Consider the following 23,455-nt stretch of genomic DNA (forward strand, 5'->3'; position numbering starts at 1 on the left):
CTGCTAGAGATTTAAAGGTAAAGGGACCCCTGACCATTAGGTCCAGTCACGGACGACTCTGGGGTTGCGGCGCTCATCTTGCTTTATTGGCCAAGGGAGCCGGCATACAGCTTCCGGGTCCAGTCATTTTTGGCGAACCAGAGCAGCACACGGAAATGCCGTTTACCTTCCTGCCAGAGCGGTACCTATTTATCTACTTGCACTTTGAAGTGCTTTCGAACTGCTAGGTTGGCAGGAGCAGGGACCGAGCAACGGGAGCTCACTCCATCACGGGGATTCAAACAGCCAACCTTTTGATCAGCAAGCCTTAGGCTCAGTGGTTTAGACCACAGCGCCACCCGCTGTTTAGTATCACCTAAAATGCTATGCTTTTTGATTGAAACCACTGCTAGTCAGCAAAGATAAATAAATCAAGTGGTGTATATGTGTGTGAACCCCAAGCTAGTTTTCTGACCACTGCAATCTTTCATTTGTTTCACACATTACACTGCTATGCCTCTATATACCAGCTACAGTGACATTTATACCATCTCTTAGAAAAAGCTAACACCCAAAATGTGTATGCATTTATCCCCATTCCGGTATACCATTACTTACCTTTTATGTGTAGGGCTCCAGAATTGTACTTTGCCTTAATTCCTTTGACTTTAGTGAGGAAGAATCTGAAAGGGTTTCGTCCATTTAATAGATCCCAAGCATCTTGTACTCTGTCAGACGGCTCTGTCCTTTCGTGGCTTGGTGGAAGTTTATGGTTTGATAGGATCCCCTTAGGAGCACAACTCTCTTCCTGCCCGACTCCAGCTGCTGCACCTCCTTTCCCCCTTCGCTCTTTCAGATTGTCTTCCTCATCATCACTACTAGAAAGGCACCAACCTAAACCTTCTTGAGAGGGCTTCTGTTTCTGAGCCGGGGCCACTTCCTGCGGAAAGCTTCCATCGCTATGCTCCAGGGGAGATGCTTTTCTTTTGTGAGCAGCTTTCCTGGCCTCTGAGCAAGGGTAACGGGGACCCTTCTCTTGCCCAGTTTGCTGCAGCAAAGAGGTGGACGGTATCTCGCTCTTCGTTTGTTCCGCTGCACTCTCATCATCGCTACTAGACACTGTCCATTTCCCATGCTCACTTTCCTGAGACATGATATCGTGCCAGGAGGATCGGGGTGGGAAGCAGAGGTGATACCTAGGAGGAGCTCAGGGGTTACTATGCCCACCTCATCACAACCCCTTTCACTTTCCCCGTTGTTTTCGCTTTTTCACACGTTCTCCTCCACAGCCCACACCCTCTTCCCTTCAGACCAGTGAACCTCCAGGTCGGAACCTGCTTTTTCTTCCTATACCTTAAAGGGCCAGTTAGTCACGGGTGACCTTTCAAAAATGTCTTTTTTTAAAGGGCTGCCCCGGGTGAAGCTGGCGCGTTCACCTACTGGGCGGTTAAAAAAAACCGCTAAACTCAAGCGCCTATTTTTAATTTTTTTTTCCAGAGCGTCTGACATAAGAAACACGGCAGAGGAAGAGTTTGGGTCGCTTCTTGCAACCGAAAGCGGACGGTGTCCTGGCAGGAGCCTTGCAGAGCTATCCCTTTGCGGAGGCCGCCATTCCCTCAGGAAGGAAAGAAACAGGAAAAGAAGCTCCTCAAAAGCAACCGGGGCTTTTGAGCCAAGCGCGTTCAGCGTCGCGTGGAGGAACCAGAACCGCCAGGGGCGGCCCTATTATAGAACGAGCTTCCGGTTCCGGGAGAATAACCGCCCGCCTCGAAACCATATGACAGACGCCTCACCCAATCAGACGATTCCTTCGGCCCAGGAGGGAGAGTGAGTGGGTGGGGACAATAGCGGCTTTCCCGCCTCGCGCTTCCAGCCAATGAGGGGCGGCGTTGTGGTTGCTAAGGAGAGCGGTTGGGTTGCCATGGGAAGCTTGGCGGCGGTTTGAGGCAGCGTCTGCGATGTGCGCATGGCGTGAAGAGGCAGAGAGCGGATTAAGTGGCGAGGAGAGTCGCAGGAAGCGGTGGGTTAAAGTAGGTAACGAGGTGTGGTGTGTGTGTGTTGGGTGTTCTTTAGTTGCATTTGTGTTCCACTTTTCCTCCGCTCTCTTTCGTCCTTACAACAGCCCTGTGAGGTAGGCCAGGGAGTGACTGGCCCGAGACCATCCCAGGCAGCTTAGTGGTGATTTGGACCTGGGTCTCCCCAATACGTACTCCTAAACATTTCATCAGAGATGCTGGAAATCCTCGGTATTTGGATGTCTAGTCTTTGCTTGAAGGTCAGTAGCGACCCCCCCCCCAACACAACCCCCACCAATATTTACAACGACGACAACAAAACAGTTTATTTATACCCCGGCCCTCTGGCTGGGTTTCCCTAGGCACTCTGGGCAGCTCCCAACAGAATATTAAAAACACAATCAAACATCAAACCTTAAAAAGTCCCTAAACAGGGCTGCATTTAAGTTCCTCTAATGTTCAATCAAAATACACCCTCTTCCATCGTAAACACATTAGGTATAGCCCTCCCATCTAAGGCAGAAAAGATAAAGGCTTTGCCCTCTTCTAAAGCGTCAGCCCTTCATTAGAAGATATTTGAGGAGTGCTATAATCCCACCTCAAACGGACGTGTGTGGCGCTGTGGTCTAAACCACTGAGCCTAGGGCTTGCTGAGCATGTCAAAGTGCAAGTAGATAAATAGGTACTGCTCCGGAGGGAAGGTAAACGGCGTTTCCAAACATCAGCTCCCTCGGCCAGTAAAGCGAGATGAGCGCTGCAACCCCAGAGTCGTTCGCGACTGGACTTAACTGTCAGGGGTCCTTTAGCTTTACCTTTTTATAATCCCACCTCAGTCTTTTTCCTTCTTCAGGGTATGCTTGTTCAACGTTTCCTCATAAGGACTTCATTTCCTATACTTCTGTCCCCTTCTAGTTGGTCCACATCCTTCTTAAAGTGAGAAGTCCCAGACCTGGACACGTTACTCCAGATGAATCTAATGAGGAATTGTTACTTCTCATGACTTGGAAACTATCAAGAGGCTTGGGTGCTTGTAGGCTGCACTCTGGGCTAGACCAAAGACGAAACAAGGCTTCATTCCACCCAGGTCAAAGACTCAGTTTGGCACACACAGAAACCCCACACATTGGGAACCTCAGTTGTGTCCCTCTGGAGGCTTCACCTGGCTAGTCCCTCCATAGCTAGCCAAATAATTAGACACTAGCCAAATTATCTGCAGTGTGTTGGCGAAAGGTAACTGCATTTCCAAAAGTATTAATTCCACAGTTCACATCACACGAACAATTGCCCTGATATATCAGAATTAATTGTAAATACTTAAGGTAAACATGCACATGTTTGCAGACCTAAATATCTTGAAGGAGAAGCCCTATTCTATTCAAAGGGAGAACAAGTGGTTGTCCTACAATTACAGACCTTCCCTTCAATTGATTTATTCACCTGTTTAATGTGTGCTTCACCTAAGGATAGAGACAGACCTGGATAACAGCTGTGTTTTGTATTTTGTACTTCCAGAGACTTGGAACCAGCCATATTCCTCCTTACCTGTTGTCCGCTGTAGCACTTATTTGAATATCTACTCCCCCACCAACACTCCATCTTTGTACTCTTAAAGGTAAAGGTACCCCTGCCCGTACAGGCCAGTCTTGCCAGACTCTAGGGTTGTGCGCTCATCTCACTCTATAGGCCGGGAGCCAGCGCTGTCCGCAGACACTTCCGGGTCACGTGGCCAGCGTGACAAGCTGCATCTGGCGAGCCAGCACAGCACACGGAAACGCCGTTTACCTTCCCGTTAGTAAGCGGTCCCTATTTATCTACTTGCACCCAGGGGTGCTTTTGAACTGCTAGGTTGGCAGGCGCTGGGACCGAGCAACGGGAGCGCACCCCGCCGCGGGGATTCGAACTGCTGACCTGATGATCGGCAAGTCCTAGGCACTGAGGCTTTAACCCACAGCGCCACCCGCGTCCCTCTACTCTTGTACTCTTACCAGATGCAAAATCATGAGATCACCATCAGCCAGTTCCACCCCACCCCATCCCCTCACACTTTGTTTACCATCTGTAGCCTGATGAAGAATTATTGAAGTTTGCACACTATTGTTATAAGTCTTGGGTTTGTGGGTGCAAGTTGCCCATAATTCTTAGAATTATTAAAAGTTAGAACGAATCAAGGTTTGATTAAACTGTGCTGGAAAACCCTGGATTTAGCTTATGCTAACAAGCCAGGCTGTGTGAGTGAGAAAGTTGATTAGAGTGTACTGCTGATAATGCCAAGGCTGTAGATTTGGTCCCTGTTAGGGACAGCTGCATATTCCTGCGTTGCAGAGGATTGGACAAGATGATCCTCAGGGTCCCTTCCAACTCTGTGATTCTATAATCAGTATGGTGATGGCCTTTTAATGGCAAACTCCCGTAGGGAATTTCACAAAACAAAAAAGAATAAGCAGAGCCCCTTGGAGGATTAGTAGAGCATTGGATCCTGTATATTCAAAGCCACTGGTGCCCCACCAGCAGAACAACAATTTGGGGGCTTTTTGTTTGTTAGCACCAGCAGAACTACTGGTAATACCTTACTGCTCACCTGGACACAGCTGCTACCTATAATAAAGAGAGATCTATGGCTGCCACCATCAACATTGGGATTAAGAATAGAATTGCATTCCTATTAGGATTTTTTTTGACCTGTGGAGTAATCCTATGCACGTTTACTCAGAGATAACACTTACTGTGTTCAGTTGGGCTTTACTCCTAATAAGTATGCTTAGGATTACAGAATTGAACACACATTATAATACTCTGGGAAGAGATATTTGTCCCACCACCTTAAAAAAAATGCTGTGCCAAGAAATATGGCAGTTTTTCTGAGCAGTTTATCCTTTGTTTAACTATTACTACAGTTAGAAAGTTTATTTTTTGTTTTGCACATTCACCTCATACCAGTGCTAGGATTTCTGTGAACATTTAGAACTAGTTGTCTTTCTGCTGTGTGGGTGTCCAGGATGTGAGAATTGCTTCTTGCTCACCTGCTGTTTGAGAGTTTCTCATCTCTGCTGTATTAAAAGATTGTATCTAGGTGTTAAAATTTCGAAAGCTATTAGTTGCTCCTTTGTGTGTTTATCCAAAAAGTCTAAAGTAGTCCTGGTGTGTTTTCAGGACCTGATAATTTGCTCATGCATTTCATTAACAGTTTTCTCCACCAAGTGCTTCTATTGATAATCAGTAGGCAATCTGCCATTTTTCATTTCTGTTTGGGTTACTTCATAAGCATGTTCCTGCATGAGGTTGTAACAAATAATAAAGTCAACAAGCAGAGATTTCTATTCACTGGTCCAAGTGTTTAATGAGAAATCTGGTTAGTTGATTCATTCTTAGTCTCTCTCAGCATTTTATCTTTCACAAGCATTCAGAGTACATTAGAATATTTCTCAACTGCTGGTATCTCTGCAGTCTTGCTGTTATCTAACTCAAGATTGCTTTTGACAGCATTTTCGTTACTCTTTGATGGACATTTTAGTGGTTGTTAAAAAGTCAAGTCAGCAGTTGTTGTGACGGGGGGGGAACTGAGATGCTGTAAAACTGGATCTTTGTTGTAGGTTCCCCACCACCACCCTTTGGCAATCTTTTCTAGATCCTAAATTCATTATATTTAACTATCGGGAGCCTGTAAGGTGTTTGGCAAAAATAGTAAGAAGGTGCCACTGCTGAACAACAGCTGGCGGGGGGGTGGGGGGCAACAAAAGCCATTTGTTGACTTGGGCCTTTTTTGATGTTTAGGACAGTAAACCTGTTCAGCTGCTTATTTTGTTGTTTTTACCTGATGAATTTTTATAACGTGTTTTGTTATTTTCTGATTTTTATTTAATTTTATTTCAACTCGTTAACCACTTAGAGAGTTTTTTTTCTCTCTAAAAAGTGAAACAGTTTATCTTAGAATCATTGAATTGGAAGAGACTCTGAGGATCATCTAGTCTAACTTCCTTCATTGCAGGGTATATGCAGCTGACCCACATGGAGATCAAACCTGCAACCTTGGTGTTATCAGCACTACACTATAATCAACTGAGCTACCCAGAATATAAATTATCTAAGTAATATCAGTGATTTTAAGGGCAAAATATTATAATCTCTGGGTCCCTAGAACAGTGTTGTACCTTTATCCCCTTTTACTGTTTTATTGTGGTGGCGTAAGAAGCTTGGGCTTTTTTTTAAAAAAAATTTAATTGAAGAGATATATATCACTTTAATGAAAACATCACATCTAGAAATAATAAAAGCTTTCAAATCCACATTTAAAATAAAATATCTAATTTTTGCTGGCATGAGTCATTAAAATGAATAATTCTAAATCAAACTTTAAGGATCACAGGCTTTTAAAACACACCAAACTAGAGCTGGGCAGTGAATTCTAATCCAAGATTAGACAGAAATGTGATCAAACTTGATTACTCATTTTCTTTTTGCCAAACATACTTCAAGAAATTCTTGTTTTAAAATCATTAATTACCTTGTTGTCTTTAGGCATTTGAGGCATGTGATGAAGACCACAAAGGATATTTAAACAGAGAGGACTACAAGGTGGCTGTAGTGATGCTGTTTGGCTATAAGCCCTCAAAGGTAAAGTTTATTTTCTTCCACCCTGTCTTGAGGATTGGCATATTCATTAAGCACCCTAAAATAAAATAATATATATAACATAAAATAATCAGATAAATATCCTATAGTTTATGTTTCTTGAATTACGAAAAGTCTTCAAAGTACTGGGGTGTTTTTTCTCTCTCAAATTGCAGGAAATGGCAGTGAATGTTGGCCTTACCTCCATTGTGAGTTCTTGTATTTAAGTACCTGTAATTGACACAAATGTCTCTTATTTTAAGGTGTAATGTTTTATTATGTTTTTATATGTTGGAAGCCACCCAGTGTGGCTGGGGCAACCTAGTCAGATGGGTGGGGTACAAATAATAAAATTATTATGATATTATTATTAAAGGAGAGTCCCTTAAAGCACAGCACCCCAGCCCAATAGAAGTCAGTGGGTGCATCCTCCAGAATCATCATAGATATCACTTGTTTCTAGCTTCATAAAGTATCCCTGAGATTTTGCAAGTGTAATGTCCATCACAGCACGGGTGGCGCTGTGGGTTAAACCACAGAGCCTAGGACTTGCCGATCAGAAGGTTGGCGGTTTGAATCCCCGTGACGGGGTGAGCTTCCGTTGTTCGGTCCCTGCTCCTGCCAACCTAGCAGTTCGAAAGCACGTCAAAGTGCAAGTAGATAAATAGGTACCGCTCCGGCGGGAAGGTAAACGGCGTTTCCGTGCACTGCTCTGGTTCGCCAGAAGCGGCTTAGTCATGCTGGCCACATGACCCGGAAGCTGTACGCCGGCTCCCTTGGCCAATAAAGCGAGATGATCACCGCAACCCCAGAGTCGGTCACGACTGGACCTAATGGTGAGGGGTCTCTTTACCTTTACCTATGATGGACAGAGCAGATCAGCAACAAAATGCTGCAGCGTGGAGTGCTCCTGTTCACAATTCCAGTCTGCTATACTGTTTTATTCAGTTTAAAATTACCGTATTTTTTGCACCATAACACTCACTTTTTTCCTCCTAAAAAGTAAGGGGAAATGTCTGTGCGTGCTATGGAGGGAATGCCTATGGGTGGCATGCCTACGGATTTTCCTCCTCTAAAAACTATGTGCGTGTTATGATCGGGTGCGTGTTATAGGGCGAAAAATACGGTAAACTTCCTCAATTTTTTTTTTACAAAACACATAGTTGTATGGATTCCTTATAACCGAAACTGAGCCACCCAGTGTAGGGATGCTAACTTGGCTGTTTCTCTATTTGAGCTAAAATAAAAGCTAACCTTGGTTATTCCAGTTTCTGAGATGGGGCAGGCCTGCCTCAGCTATTTTGCCAATAGAAGCTGCTTTTCTTTGTTCTTCGGAAATCAGTGTTGCATGGTGTAATTCACTCATATATCTTTATCTACTGTTTCTACATCAAAGCAGATATTTCTCAATAGAATGTGTAGCCGGCTTGACCTTCTAAACTTCAAAGTTGCTTAAACAAACAAATGTTGCTCCACATCTCAGTCAATTATGCAAAATAGCTAAATAGAATCCTACCATATCTCAAAAACATATGCACAAGTAGATTGGGAATTAAAATTAGAAACTGCTATTGAAAGGTTAAATAAGTAAATGAAAATAAGCATTTCAGATGAACATTGCATTCACAACCAGTATGTTGCGCAAGTGACAACAGGAGCTAAGTCAAGGCACACTTGTTTTTAAAGTTAGATCTTCCTAACTACTGTGTCAATTGAGACATAATGACAAACCACAGCTTGGTGCTAAGTGAACAAGCCTTATGCTTACACCTTCCCTCCTTCTCCCCTTGTTCTCCTCTGATTTCCCCTCAACATCTGGATTAGCAGCAAACAAGGATTGCAAGCCTAGTTCAGCTGCTGTTCATGATCTTAGACTCTGTAAGCCGTGGTTTGTCCAGTTAGGGTGTAATGCTAAAATATGGCTTGCCACTAAATTCAGCCTGTTTCTTCAGTCCCGAGGACAATTAACAGCACAATGCTGTACAAGTCTGCTCAGAAGTAAGTCTCATTAAGTTGAAAAGGAATACATAGGGTTTCAGCCTTAACTGAGAAATAAGTGCTGTTGAACTCATTGGGGTTTACTTCTGAGTAGACATGCTTAGGATGACATTGCTTATTGATTTCCAGCCTTGAAAAGATTTGCCTAATGAAGTTTTAACAGATTTTTGTTTCATATTACCATGTATAAAGATGTGCATCAAAGTAATACCTTTTGTGACCATGAGATGTCGCTGTTAATGCTTTCCATAGTGATTTGGAAAGTAGCTGATCTATGATATTTTTCAGTGACTTTATTAGAAATTCTGAGGCTGCACTTACCTGTTCTCTAATCTGTGAGAAAGCTTTACTGAGCACAGTTGGATTTGCTTCTGAGTAAATATGTTTAGGATTGTACTTTATGTCTGTAGTCTACAGTCTATTTGCTCCATATTTGTTCTGCAAATTCTAATAGAGTAAATGGCTTCTAGATTACAGTCCAGCTACTGGTTCAAAATAAGACCATTAATGAAATTATATTTTACTTTCACATAGTCATATTGCTTTCTTTCTATGGAGAAAGATGCTAGACATGTTGCCATCATTAAAGCCTGTAATAAATAGCCTGATTTGTATGGAAAGCAAATAATGGTAGGAGAAACTGATCTTAAATTTTTAGATACATTTTGGCATTTGTTTCCCTTTCAAAAGTATAATGTTATAGACGTGTTCCGTTCAAAATTATATAGGAGTTATTTCTTTTGTAAATGAAGACCCATCTGTACATCAATTTCTCTCAGAGCATCCATATTTTTGGAATGACCTAATTGCAATGCAGGTCGACAATGAATGATGTGGAATTTATTTGATAATTGATACGCTATGCAACCCTAGCTTCCCTTTTCATTTACTTCTATCGTTCTCTTCATTCTTAACCTGGTTAAACTATAAGGTTTATCAGTCAAAACATAACGAATGGCATCCAATGATGTCTGCCTACTTGCACACTTGAAATCCACTTGCACAGCAAAATTTCCCACTTGTTTTCTCCTCCCCAACCCCCCAACCCCAGCTCTGCAGGTCCCAATTCTAAAAAATATTTTTATTTGTTCTGGCGTGGTCATAGCTTGACCTTCCTGCAAGCTAAAATGCACATATCCACAAAAGAAATTCTGTTGTTTTATTAAGTTGTGCATCCGTTGTGAGCAATCTTGCCTTCAATGCAGTTGGCATACACATTTGGAATGGCATTGTATTTAGCATGGGCCAATGAGGGAAGGGGAGCATTAGACTCAATGTGGGCCTAAGAGTATGCTTCCTCTAAAAGCAATTCCACTCACCTTCTCCCATGGTTCTTTAAGCTGTAATTGGGCAATCCCCTCACAGCTGAAAGGATTGACTGCTGGGACTCGTCATTAATATGCTGTCATGAATCTCATGGAGACGTCGTGGACAGCGTGGTCAGATGAGGAGGCGGAATGGAAGGAGCTTGGAGAGTTGGAAGCGGCTGACCCAGAGGAAGTCCCTAGTGAGATGGGGAATGAGAATTTGGGACACCAAAAGGAGTTACATCCAGAGGAAGGTCCCAGTTGAGCAAGAAGTCTGGGTTCTAGGGACAGGTCTATTAGTCTGTTAGGAATGGCCCATCTCTTTGATAGTGGACACCTCAAATGCTATGTTACGAGCTACCAAGATAGCTCCAGTGCCCTCCCTTGTCAGCGAAGAACCCTCTCCTTCAATGGAGTCCTCTAAGAATAAGTCCAATGGCAAGTTGTCTTCACTAATTCATTCTCCAAGGATGTGGAAGTGGTAGTGTAGGCAAACCATGACTGTCTAGCCCAGGCATAGGCAAACTCGGTCCTCCAGATGTTTTTGGGACTACAACTCCCATCATCCCTAGCTAATAGGACCAGTGGTCAGGGATGATGGGGGTTGTAGTCCCAAAACATCTGAAGGGTCGAGTTTGCCTATGCCTGGTCTAGCCTCTGTGGTGGAGTGCCCATTTGCTTGTGCATTCCAGAGACTTGGGACACAACCTGCACAAATAGTCCTGCCCACCCTGCTCTTGAAAAGGAGAGCAGAGGGGCATGCCAACTGTTGAATCAATATATTAGCTAAGCTTATCCACGTCTCGTAGTTACCTGCCAGCTTGTAACTTGTAACCCCATGTTGGAATGCTTTTTTGATTTCACAATTAAAGCATTAAAAACCCCATGCTCCTCTCCAACATGTGCACTGCCCGTTTGGTTTACAATCTCAACTTAATGGGAGTTCAGAGAAATGGATCATGCCTTTCATTTTCTGACATCTGAAGTAAACAGCTGAACTGAAGGTAATTGTGGGGTAAGACTGTGATAGCGGTTTTGCAGAACTGGCTTATGTACATGTAGCAAATGAAACAATGAGTTGAAAGAAATGTACTGAGTCATTTCTTGATGGTGTCACTTTTGTCTATTCTAGGTGGAAGTGGATTCAGTCATGGCTTCTGTGAAGCAAAATCAATCTGGTATGTACAAGAATCATATTTTGATCTTCACTCTCTTTTTAACTAGCGATAAGAGCTCAAACATGACAGAGTTAGAAAATAAGTATGGAATAGATTTAATTACTAAATTGGTGAGAAATAATATATTGAAAAATATGCATTCAGGTTCACTTTTGGTGTACAATATTGAGCTAAACTACAGATTGAATGCTGCCCAGCTCAGTGGAACTGGAGAAGTGATCTTCTCTACAGCACTCCCCACCCCCCACCCCTTATTGTGGTGTAGAGGTGAAAGTAAGGAGCTCCAGTTTCAAGTCACAAGGGAATGGGAAACTGGATCATAGTCACACTTATATTTCATAGTACGTATTATTTATTTAAGAAATTTCTATCCTATTTAAGCAAAACCTCTCAGAGCTGCTAACATAATAAAGATGAAAACAACAATAAATTCTTGAAACAATAGTGACAGAAAGACAGCTAAGTCTGATTAAAACAGAATATAAAAACTCACTATCTAGAAGGAAGGGAAGGGAAGATGGGATCTAGGCTGATATCAAGGAAAATAGAGAGGAAGCAAGAGGAAAGGGACAGGGCAAAATGTTCCAGGTTCAGTCTTCAGGTAGGACTGGTGTCTGAAACCCTGAAGGTTTGCTGCCAATCAATTTAATCCTGAGCTAGATGGACCAATGACCTGACTAGGTATAAGGCTCTTTCACATGCTCCAGAAAGGGTTCGCTTACTCAGACAAAGAAAAGGCAAGAATTATAAAAGAATGTATATTAAACTTTGTACTTATCACAGCAGAAATAGTGTTTAAAAGTGCCTTTTACGAGAGGGGTTATAAAGAAGATTTAATCCATTTCCCCTCCGGTTGCCTTGGAGCAAGGTTGTTTTTTTAAAATAAAACAAAAGCAGTCCTTCAGCTTACAGAAATATATGTTTATATTTGTAAGGGACTTTAATCTGACATTCTTCCTTCACTGCCGTGATGTACCTGAGTGGCATTCCTCACTCCAGCTTCCATTTCACACCTTCCGTTTCTGCTTGGAAGTCAGTCATCTTATTCCTAACAACATCTTTGATGAAAGATGAGAAACTGAATCTGAACTTGAATGGAAACTTCAGTTCAAATGAACACACATTGGTGTAAGATACTTTTACTAAACCAAACAAAATCTTTCATGAAAAATGTATGAAAACCATATGCTGCTTAAGGTTCCTCTGTGACTCGGCATTTTTGAGACGAGAAGTTATGTGTGATCTCACCTCCAGACCTAAGTGTTTGTTGGAAGATTTTGCAAGGGGGCTTGTTGCTTGCAAGACAGAATGCCTTGCATTGATCATAGTGACAGCCTAGCTCAGGATTATCTTATGATGTGCCAATGCAGTTTCTCTTCAGTAGGCATGGATAATCCTGTGTTCTGATTTCTGTGAGCCTTCTAGATGTATTGTGAAATTACACGCACATTATTTTGAATTGTCCTGTGTTTCCTATATCCCCAAATCAGTTCTGAAAGCCCCTGTGTAGATGTGACTTAAGAATTACGTGAATCCTTTAAGCTGCTAAACTGACGATGTAAGAAGAGCCCTAACTGGAGCAGACCACAGACCAATCTAGTCCAGCTCCCTGTTTACCACTCAAGCCAACCAAACACCTATGGGAAACTCGCAGGCAAGAGATGAACACAGTAGCCTAACAGTGTGTGTGCGTTTGTGTGCACAAACATTTATAAATAGTCAGATGAACAATATAAGATACAACATAAGAAACCTAGAATGAAAGGAAATAGAGTAGAATTTCACACTTCTCATCTGCTAAGTGTGTAACCAGCACAGAAGGCCTATGTGCATAGCATTTTAAGCCCTATATTACATTCATAAGACTAAAACGCAAGCTGGTGGCCTGGAGAATTTAACTTTATCTAATGCTCCAATGAATACATATTGGGAGATGAGTGTCTGTTAAGCATGGGTCACTTCATAATGTAAACCAATGTGCATTAATGAAATTGGATATTCAGGCAGGCAAATGCAGTATGTTTAGGCATTCCCTGCTATTAAAAAATTGCACATCATAAACAGAACCTGATAGTTGAAGACAGTGTGGTCTTACAATCCTTGAAATAGACAGCATCCCCAACCCTCTGAAACAGATTTTGTAAGGTGCATGGAAGTCTGCAGGGGTGAGGAGAAGAAAAGATAAGTCCCATTTGTGCAAGTGAATTGCACAAGAAGAATGCCACAATTGAATATTACCCATAATGTTTCCATAAGTGAATTGTGAAAACAACATTCAGATAAGCAGTTCATAGGGTAGCAGGTAAGGGTGGTGCTCCTACCTGTGTAAATGATATGATATGGGAATGAATCCTGTAGTTCTTACATTATTTAATATTGAGATTCTGTTTCGTTGAGCTGTAGATGTTGGAGTAGCGGGTGGTGCTGTGGTCTAAACCACTGATCATCTTGGGCTTCCTGATCAGAAGGTTGGCGGTTTGAATCCCCGCAATGGGGTGAGCTTCTGTTGCTCTGTCCCAGCTCCTGCCAACCTAGTAGTTCAAAAGCACACCAGTACAAGTAGATAAATAGGCACCGCTTCAGTGGGAAGGTGTTTCCATGCGCTCTGGTTTCCGTCATGGTGTTCCGTTGCATCAGAAGCGGTTTAGTCATGCTGGCTATGGACAAACACCGGCTCCCTCGGCCTGAAAAGCGAGATGAGCGCCGCAACCCCATAGTCGCCTTTGACTGGACTTAACCACCATACTTGTGTAACCTTTACCATACACAAGTGCTCCATGTTATCTGAATAAATCATGACGGGAGTGAGGAGCAATAAGGTTTGGGCTTGTATGCTCCCTTTTTCCCCTCCAGCATGGCTGCAAGGATGAGTTCAGAAGCTTTCACTTTTAAAAATTAATGTCTGAACCCAACAAACCTATTCATTTTATATACAGTTTATTTGAAATAAGTTGACTTCAAATCATGAGTTATAAAACTAGCTTCGTTTAACAAACTATAGTTAACTAACTGCCCTGTGTTCCTCATAGGAAAGGTGGTATGTAAATTTAATATAAATAAATAAATAAATAAATAAATCAAACCACAGTTGAGGGGTTGGACATAACACTAAATTGTGTTTAATAAAAAATGGAAGCAAAAAATGTTGAATCTCCTCACAGAGGGAGATGTGCATGAGCCCAGGGCTTGCTGCAACTTATCTCTCTCACAGTGACCCATGATTTATTGTGACATTTGAACTGGCCCTATTATCTATCTGTGCTCATTAACTGTGTTCTTGATTTTGACAAGACCACAGCTGTACCTGTTCTCCCTGTCTAGAGGAAAAAACACGGGGTTAAAAAGAAAATACACAATCAGATTTTTCTGTTGACTTAAAAAAAATACGAAAGAAAATAGAGAATTCTGACTTTGCATTTTAAATTGTATCATTGGCAGAATAACTTCAAATCAATTCCAAGTTGTTTAGTTCAGTGCCCATTTTTACACATCAACAGAGCAGAACACAGAATCAGTTGTAATGGAGTATCACAGGAGGTACTAAAAAAAATAAGATCCTTTCTATTTATGTCACACATAGTTCAGTATAGCAGCTTAAAATCATAACTTCTGTATACTAACAGCCACCTGTTATAGCCCACTGGTTTCTCTCTTTCTGCTTATACCCAACTAGTTTCCCACCAGATTCTTATAAGCAGTATAAGGGATTAGATTCTTATAAGCAGTAGCATTATAACTCTGTTTTAGGCTGCAATCCTATAGCTACATACATACCTGTAAGTCCCATTGAAATCAACAGAATATACTGTGTAAATATGTTTAAGCCTCATTATTTGTGCAGTAGAAGAGAAGTGAACTGTAGTAATATAAAAACCCTATTTCAAGAATTGTTCTTTTACTTAACATATTAAGATTGCAGTCCTCCCACTTATTGGAGAGTTTGCTACATGGTACTTACTTTTGAGTAGACATGTATAGGATTGCAGGGTAAGACTGCAATCCTGTGCACACTGACTGGGGAGTAAATAGTGATCCCTCCTTCTGAATAAGCATTCATTCCAAAAGTGCTATGCTGCTTGTGTTGCAAATAATTTTGGGAGGAATAATGATAAGCATTTGACATATCCCAAATTTCTTGTTTTTCTAGGTGTATCACTTGAAGAATTTCTAAATCTTATGAGTACAAAGAAGGCTGCACATTTTTACCAAAGCGAAGTAAGGCAGCTATTCACTGCTTTTGACAGGCAATGTAAGTTTTGCTTTCATATTAATTCCGCAAGTCTTATTGTTTTCCATCACTGTTATCCTCACAACAAGCCTGTGAAGCAAGTACAGTCATACCTTGGAGGTTGAGCAGAATCTGTTCTGGAAGTCCGTCGACTTCTAAAACGTTCGGAAACCAATGTGCGGCTTCTGATTGGCTGCAGGAAGCAGGAACAGTCACTTCTGGGTTTGCAGCATTCGAAAGCCAAAACGTTTGAGAACTAAGCTGTTTGAAAATCCAGGTACGGCTGTATGGCAGATACTGGCAGGCCCAACATCATCCAAGAGCTTCATAACCAAGAGGTGGTTTGAGTTAGGTTATCCTCAATCTTTGTCTGACCCTTTAAAGTGCAATACCACACTAGCTATTTATGAACAAGAAGAGCTCAAGAAAATACAGGTTCTTGTATTTCCTGGTATTATTTAGTTATTAAACCCAAACACAATAACCAGGTCTGGAACTAAATTGCCTCTAAACTTACGTGCACTTGAGACGTCACGTCCTTTAAAAAAATAATAAGAGTGATTCACACTCTTAGGGAGCCCTTGGTTCCAGGCTTTAAATCTGTCTTAATCCTGATTTATAGATTCACTACTCTTCTAAATATTTAAATGTCTTTCCTCATATACTTTCTCCTCCCCTTTATCAAGGTAGAGGATATTTGTCTTTAGAAGATTTCAGAAAAGCTTTCAGTGTTGTGGCCCCAAAGCTGCCAGAGAGGACTGTAGTTGAAGCATTCAGGTAAGATGAACAGAATCATTTGGTTGTGTTTCTAAACTGCAGACATGGTTCAGTCCAAACCACTGCAGGCCTTGTGTCTACAAGCAAAAGGATCTACTTAGGGGAAAGCAGAGCCATGTTTCCTCTTCTCTCCGCACAGCACAGTCACACAGAATGGGAGACCTGCACACAGCTCCTATAGCCCCGTCCTCTGTCAAAGAGCTCAGGGCAGCTAGTAATATTTGAAAACAATAAAACAAAGGAGAAAAATTACCATGTAAAGCAAATGCCGTTAATAGTAAAACAATCTCGGCAACAAATAGTAAAATCAGCAGAATCAGATTGCATAAAATGCCAAAGAGAATTAAAAGGTCAGCAAGGCTGAGCAGCTGCTTAGCTGAGAATGGAGACGGAGTTCCAAAGACAAGGCACCATGACTGAGAAAGCCCTACTCCGCTTCAGACGGTACAGGCATTCTGAGCACAGTGCATCTTAATGGTCAGCCAGGATCATATGGTAGCAGGAGAACTCTGTCCATTAGCAGCTATTCTACCTGGCTGCATCTAAGGGACAAGTGGCATTTATTTATAAAAAATATTTTTTCGACTGCCCTTCAGACAAAATCTTAGGATAGTGTACAAAAATATTTACAAATGAGATAAAATGCCATTAAAAACAATACAGTCTGATCATTAAAATGCCTGGTTTATCTTAAAAGCTGAAACCACTGAATAGGTCTGTCGATACAGAAAATTCTCCAAAGACACCTGAACATTAGGAATGACAAAGCCTGCTGAACCTCTCCTGGAAGAGCATTCAACAGTCTTGGCATTCAGTATATGCACCTTGAGTGCATTGGCAGAAAAGCAATATAGTGTGATGTAAACAAACAAATAATAGATATTATGCACCCCAGAGCACCTTGCCTTCTATTCACACTGCATTGCTATCAGTGGGAGCTGCATTGGAATACACATCTCATGCAGTACTTGTGACACATGTTATTATTACTTGTTGAGAGCTCTGAATCCTAACCACTAGACCACCAGGGAAGTGACTGTTATTATTACTTGTTAATACCTTTTCTAAAAATTGCAACCACTGTTTGATGAGAATGAATATATATGTAGGAGTTTGTGTAGTATTTAAAATTGCAAGCATTGATTCGAGGGTTTAAAAGGAAATTAGTCATTTTTAGGGCACATACAGTAGTATACTATATGGTGCTGCTATCCTTTACCTTATACTATATGGGCTACTTTTACATTTGCAAAAATTGTAAGTTTTTTTCGCTTAGAGATGATGTTAAATGTGTGTTGTCCCTTCTGTTCTCTGGATAAAAGATGTCCAAGTAATTCCATAATCCAGAAGATTTATATAAAATGAAGTAATCTTATATATTTTACATCAAACTACTCATGGTGGGACAAACAAAAATGTATTGCAAAGAGCTCCAAAAAGATCTCTCCTAACTGGGTGAATGGGCATTAAAACGGCAATGCAGTTAATTATAAGCAACTAGAAAGTGGTGCACATTTGGGGCAAACTTTGTATATATGCTTAAAGGGTATAAATTGGCAGTGATTGCCCAGGAAAGAGATACAGTGGTACCTCAGGTTAAGTACTTAATTCGTTCCAGAGGTCCGTACTTAACCTGAAACTGTTCTTAACCTGAAGCACCACTTTAGCTAATGGGGGCCTCCTGCTGCTGCTGGGCCGCCGGAGCACGATTTCTGTTCTCATCCTGAAGCAAAGTTCTTAACCCAAGGTAATATTTCTGGGTTAGCGGAGTCTGTAACCTGAAGTGTATGTAACCCGAGGTACCACTGTATTGGGGTCATAGTGATATAGCTCAATGAAAATGTCCCAGTGGCATTGCTTGGACAACACAGTAAACCAGGTTGTGTCTTAGCAGCGCTACGTGAGCATGTGGGTTCTCAGAGAGGAGCTTCCAGCTCCTTTGCTCCTCTGTGGTCCTAAAGGAAGCCAAGGTTTGTCCCTGATTGTCCAAACCCAGGCTCATGGTGCAGCTCTCTCCAGATTGCCGTAACCGATCAACAGTGCCAGATGCAGTTGGTTGGTGGCTCCGCAAAAAGCACTCCCAAATTACCCAGCTTTCAGATTAAAAAAGGATCAACCTGGAAGCCAACTAGATGAGATGAGAACCTAAGAAGTGCCTCAAAATGGCATCCATGTGAGATGGGGGCAGGGATTAGGACATAGTGCAATGCATACAATTTATTTTATTTTTATTTTTTTAAATGATATTTATTAAAGTTTCAGAAAAGGTTACAAAAATAAGAAAAAGAAAGAAAAAAAAGAAAATACAAAATACAAAAAAATAAAAACAAAAAGCAAATCAATCTTTCCATGTCTTGTCTTTCATTTACTTGTTTCCCTGACCTCCTCACACCTCCCTTTTTTGTATTCCAGTTCAGTTAATTAATTCAGCAAATCCTTTCCCTCTTTGTTTTTATCTTAATCCTTTATCTTAATATATTATAACTTTACATTCTCACCTGTTAACAATCCATTTTTACATACTCCTTTGTAACATTGCTGCTAAAACCACTTAACTTCATTCCGACATCATTCTAACATTCATTAATTTTGCAGTATTTCTGTAAATAGTCTTTAAATTTCTTCCAATCTTCTTCCACCGACTCTTCTCCCTGGTCTTGGATTCTGCCAGTCATTTCCGCCAGTTCCATATAATCCATCACCTTCATCTGCCACTCTTCCAGGGTGGGTAGATCTTGTGTCTTCCAATACTTTGCAATAAGTATTCTTGCTGCTGTTGTAGCATACATGAAGAAAGTTCTATCCTTCTTTGGCACCAATTGGCCAACCATGCCCAGGAGAAAGGCCTCTGGTTTCTTCAGAAAGGTATATTTAAATACCTTTTTTATTTCATTATAAATCATCTCCCAGAAAGCCTTAATCCTCGGGCACGTCCACCAAAGGTGAAAGAATGTACCTTCAATTTCTTTACATTTCCAACATTTATTATCGGGCAAATGATACATTTTCACAAGCTTGACTGGTGTCATGTACTACCTGTATATCATTTTCATAATATTTTCTCTTAAGGCATTACATGCCGTGAACTTCATACCTGTGGTCCATAACTGTTCCCAGTCAGCCATCATAATATTATGTCCAACATCTTGTGCCCATTTAATCATAGCAGATTTCACTGTTTCATCCTGAGTGTTCCATTTCAACAGCAAGTTATACATCCTTGACAAAGTCTTAGTTTTGGGGTCTAACAGTTCTGTTTCCAATTTTGATTTTATTTTAACTGTCATCCATATGACAGATAAGGTAGTAAAATACATGCAGGTGATATAAGCCTGAGTTCATCATTTGAGGAACTTGTGGTTATAGTGAGTACATAATAGTACATGGACTGGCACCCCTTTTTAAAAGTAAGGTTTTATATGGCAGATTTTAGAACAGATTAAATAAAAATCATACAAAATAATCCAGCAGTGTGCATCTCATGAGTCAAGTGACTTGAGAAGGGACACGATAAACTGTGCTCAGCTAAATGTTGCTGCTTTCTATTCCTGCTAAGCATTTCCAGTTGTTGCAAAGTTTTGACATGCAGGAAAAACTCTCAAGGGTATCATTAGTTAGAAAATATTCCCTACTAAAGTGCAGAGCACAGGCCATTAAGAGATAGTATATTACATGCCGAGCACTTAAGAATATACAACACACTTATACAAACAAATCCAATAGTTGCCTGCTGGGGTCAAGACACAGGTGGTTGTATGAGCCAGTGAGAGTGTTTATGTATGTGCTCATGCGATTTACACACACACATGCATATATATAATGAAAATAGTATTTTTATGGAACTGTACGCATTAATTTATATGTTCCTTGAAATAGCAGTGTTTATGTAGACATACTGTTTTAAATGTCTGTTTTGCTTTTGGGAGTGCAGTCCCATTATGTGTTTTGCAAGCTGTTCTCTGACCATAATAATAAATTATTATTATTATTATTATTATTTAGACATCTTTTCTTCCCGTTGATTAAAGTCTTCTAATTTGTTATAAACAGAATATTCTGAAGAGGACACATGCCATCAAAGTTTTACCAGTTTGTACACTAAATCTTTATAATGCGGAGCACCAAAATAAACATGCATTAATAGATCAGTTGAACCATTTGGTGGTGCTAAATAGCCTTTTCTAGGCAAGTAATAAAAGACAAACTATAATATATGCATTTGATATTGTTTAATGGAAATCAGAATTGTCTTCCATCTTGCACAGTATGGTTTTTCAATGTAACTTTTCAAGATGTTCATATTAACCAATGTTGTTGAAATCTGTGTAATATATTCAATTTATTATGGTCAACATACTAGAAATAATAAAAATAAAACTGTACAGTGCATCATTATTTTAAGTACAGAGTAATATATAAAACAAGATATAAAAAATGACTTTGGCTCAGGGATGCTTATATAGAAGATAACATATGAGTTAAGTAGCTCTCCCTCCCCAGTGATCATTCCGACTTGAGATAGGTAAAATCTGTTATACACATGTAACCGTTTGTCATAGGTGAGTTTGAGGTTACTGTTAAGCTCATTATTTGATCTAGTGTCTAGACTGTAGAAAATACATTATTATTATAGCAGTGAATACATATCAGTTTCCTTTTATGCTGTCTGTTATCTTAAGTCTGAAACGCACATCAGGCACTTCATGTGGGCTAAATCTGCAAAAGTGTTACGTTGAACTGATATTAATTTCCCTCCCTCTTGTTCCTGAATTCCAACAGTCAGCCAAGCCTAGCAAACATACTAGGGCTGGATCTAGACACATCAAAGAAACAATTCAGTTAAACGCATTGTAAACTTCATATAGGGAAATCCTGTTGGCGAAAAATGGGACTCCACAGTGCCATCTGGTGTCACAGTGTTATAATGTCTATAAAGCAGTTTATCTTTACGCTGCATAGTATTGGAGCTATACAAGTACTGGCAGTGCTACTCTTGTCCTGCCTGGAGCCTCTTTGCCTAGGGTAGGTGCATGGCTACCATGTCAATATTAAGTGTTCCTGGTATTTTGCTGGCTACTTCAGCTTTCTGGGGTGGTGGACAGAAAGGGAAGGGAAAGCAATTTGTTGGTTGCTAATGTATAGACTAACTTGATGCCTTAATAACATGGAACAAGTGGCAGTTTTTGTTTGGTAGCATAGACTTCAACACTTTCCTTTTGTTAGCTCAGGTTTAAATTGATGTAGCAGGTCAGAAAAAATGATATGGCAATAAATCACTGTATTTCAGCAAAATGTATTGTGTTTATGCTATAATTCAAAATGGGCATCTCCTCTACAAGTTGTCATTCAGAGACCAGTTAACAGAAAGGCTTGCATATTTTGTTGTGAAGTGCTCGTTTTATAAGTGTGAACCCATAAAAATAAAAATGGAAAGGATGAGAAGAAGCACAGGCCAAAAAGGGAGGAAAGTTTCACACCTTCTATTACCCTATCAACCTGGGAAAGGAGTCCATCTAGGACAGTGGTGGCGAACCTATGGCATGTGTGCCAGAGGCAGCACTCTCTGTGGCCACGTGCGCAGCCGCCAAAGCACGGCCGTTGCTGGGTTTTGGCAAAGTGGGCGGCTGCACCCCCCATGCTGTTGCGTGTGGGAAACGCTCCATAGAGTGTGTGCCTCCTGCAGCAGCGTCAAGGGGAGTTGTGTGCCTGCCAACCAGCTAGCACGGAAGGGGGGGAGGGGAGCGGGAAAACAACAGGTGTTTGGGTGAAAGAGAGAGAGAGCATGCACAGGAAGGGACACGTGTGCAACTTGCTCACCACACTTCCTGTCCCGGGCTGGGAGGGAGGAGCGGCGCCCCTGGTCTAGGTGGATGCCGCTCTCCGCCTCCTCGGGGCTCCTGAAAGACATGGGCAGGAAATTCTCTGCAGCGATAGTGCGTGTGATTGGTGGCTGTGACAAGGGCTGTTTTCAATTTGTTGTCGTTGCGGTGGAGACGATTGGTGTAAGCCGGTAATGCTGGTGAGCTGTTTTCTGCAATCCCTCCCCCAAAAGCTCAACAAATCTTGATAATACAACCCCCCCCCAAAAAAAAACCCTGAACAACTCTGGACAATCCCTCCCCAAGCTCTTAGTGGCTCTTAGTACAGCCCTCTAGTGAACCTTCTGGGAAAAGTGTATTTCCAAGATTTGATGGCTCATAACTACTTTTTTTGAAGTAATACCAGTGCTTTTTTTCTGTGGGGACGCAGGGGGACGCATACCCCTAAACATTTTGTGAATTTAATGGGAGGGGAAAAATCCCTGTATTCATTTCCCCCAATTATAACTATTTCCCCTGATGGTGATTTTCTTGAGTCAAAATGAGAGTATCACTAAACATTTTTTAAGGAAAAAAAGTACTGAATTTTACCATAAAATTATATATCAATGGAAAGGGTTACATTAACCCTAACATATGAGGGTTTTTTCCTAAACTAAAACATCAGAATTCAGGTTAATTTGCCTTGTTGGCACTTTGTGATAAATAAGTGGGTTTTGGGTTGCAGTTTGGGCACTCGGTCTCTAAAAGGTTTGCCACCACTGATCTAGGAGAAGTAAAATTCTGGTCCTAAATCTTGGCTGCCTTTCAGCATACCGGGTATCTTCAGAAAAGAAGAGGCTAAGGAGTAAAGCCTACACAAACCGGAAGTGGAGTCCCTAATGCTGTTGGATGGAGTCTTGTATGCCTCCTTCCGGCAACTCATGCATCTGAGCTGGTGACAAACATATTGCTCTGCCTTTCTTTGGACCACATCAGCAAGACCAAGAGAGGGGTCTGTCCTATTTTCTGGGCAGCCCAGGACTGCCATACACATTGCCCAGGTTTGCACCCGGGGAAGTCACTTTGGTGCTGCTAAGGCAGCAGTTTGACTTCGCACCCCCCCCCCCAGGTGCATCCCATTGTCTCTTGAGACAGACAGATGCCAACAACAAGTCCTTGACTGTCGTTTTCCCATTTCCTTCTCCATTGAATATGCATGCATCCACTTTTCTAACAAGAGAATAAAGTTTGCCTATTGCTGTCAAAAAAATACCACCCACAAGCAGTCTTTAATTAAAGAAGTTATTCAAACATAAAGTTGTTAATCAGGAATATTTTTTTAAAAAATCCTTAGTTTTGCCAGTTCACATCTATAAAGAGTGATGTGATGACAAAAATGTAGAAAGGAATAGATGCTATTCTGCAAGTCTTGGTGGTATCAGTTGAGCAAAAAGAATTGTGGAAACAGGGTTCTGCAAACAGATTTCTTCTAATGAGTGTATAGAGACCTATCTGTATATTAGCTGAAAAAGCATTCTTATACATTGAGATAACTCATGGATCC

At 41.2% G+C, this 23,455-nt stretch overlaps 2 protein-coding genes across 14 annotated transcripts in view; one reads left to right on the forward strand and one right to left on the reverse strand.

Moving 5' to 3' along the window:
- Nucleotides 1-1,443, reverse strand: part of TDP1 (tyrosyl-DNA phosphodiesterase 1) — a 33,862-nt gene extending 32,419 nt beyond the window's left edge. For all 5 annotated transcript variants that reach the window (XR_008328956.1, XM_053377146.1, XM_053377138.1 and 2 more), the window contains exon 1: nucleotides 598-1,443. Coding sequence is in view for 4 of the 5 variants with exons in the window: in XM_053377146.1 (XP_053233121.1) it covers nucleotides 598-1,132 (535 nt within the window). In the remaining variant the exon portion in view is untranslated. The remainder of the gene's footprint in view (nucleotides 1-597) is intronic.
- Nucleotides 1,444-1,832: 389 nt separating this feature from the next.
- The window catches only part of EFCAB11 (EF-hand calcium binding domain 11), a 55,608-nt gene continuing 33,985 nt past the window's right edge, over nucleotides 1,833-23,455 (forward strand). Inside the window, exons 1-7 of one of the 9 annotated variants that reach the window (XM_053377290.1) lie at nucleotides 1,833-2,009; nucleotides 6,510-6,605; nucleotides 6,779-6,811; nucleotides 11,040-11,085; nucleotides 15,233-15,334; nucleotides 16,000-16,090; nucleotides 20,141-23,227. In XM_053377290.1, the coding sequence (XP_053233265.1) occupies nucleotides 1,938-2,009; nucleotides 6,510-6,605; nucleotides 6,779-6,811; nucleotides 11,040-11,085; nucleotides 15,233-15,334; nucleotides 16,000-16,090; nucleotides 20,141-20,150 (450 nt within the window). In that variant the 5' untranslated portion in view covers nucleotides 1,833-1,937 and the 3' untranslated portion in view covers nucleotides 20,151-23,227. Of the gene's footprint in view, nucleotides 2,010-2,073; nucleotides 2,255-6,509; nucleotides 6,606-6,778; nucleotides 6,812-11,039; nucleotides 11,086-15,232; nucleotides 15,335-15,999; nucleotides 16,091-20,140; nucleotides 23,228-23,455 lie in introns of those variants that run through there. The other 8 variants (XM_053377264.1, XM_053377324.1, XM_053377333.1 and 5 more) reach the window with 8 other exon arrangements.

Source organism: Podarcis raffonei, chromosome 1 (assembly GCF_027172205.1).
Source record: "Podarcis raffonei isolate rPodRaf1 chromosome 1, rPodRaf1.pri, whole genome shotgun sequence".
In the NCBI taxonomy this organism is placed as follows: Eukaryota; Metazoa; Chordata; class Lepidosauria; order Squamata; family Lacertidae; genus Podarcis; species Podarcis raffonei.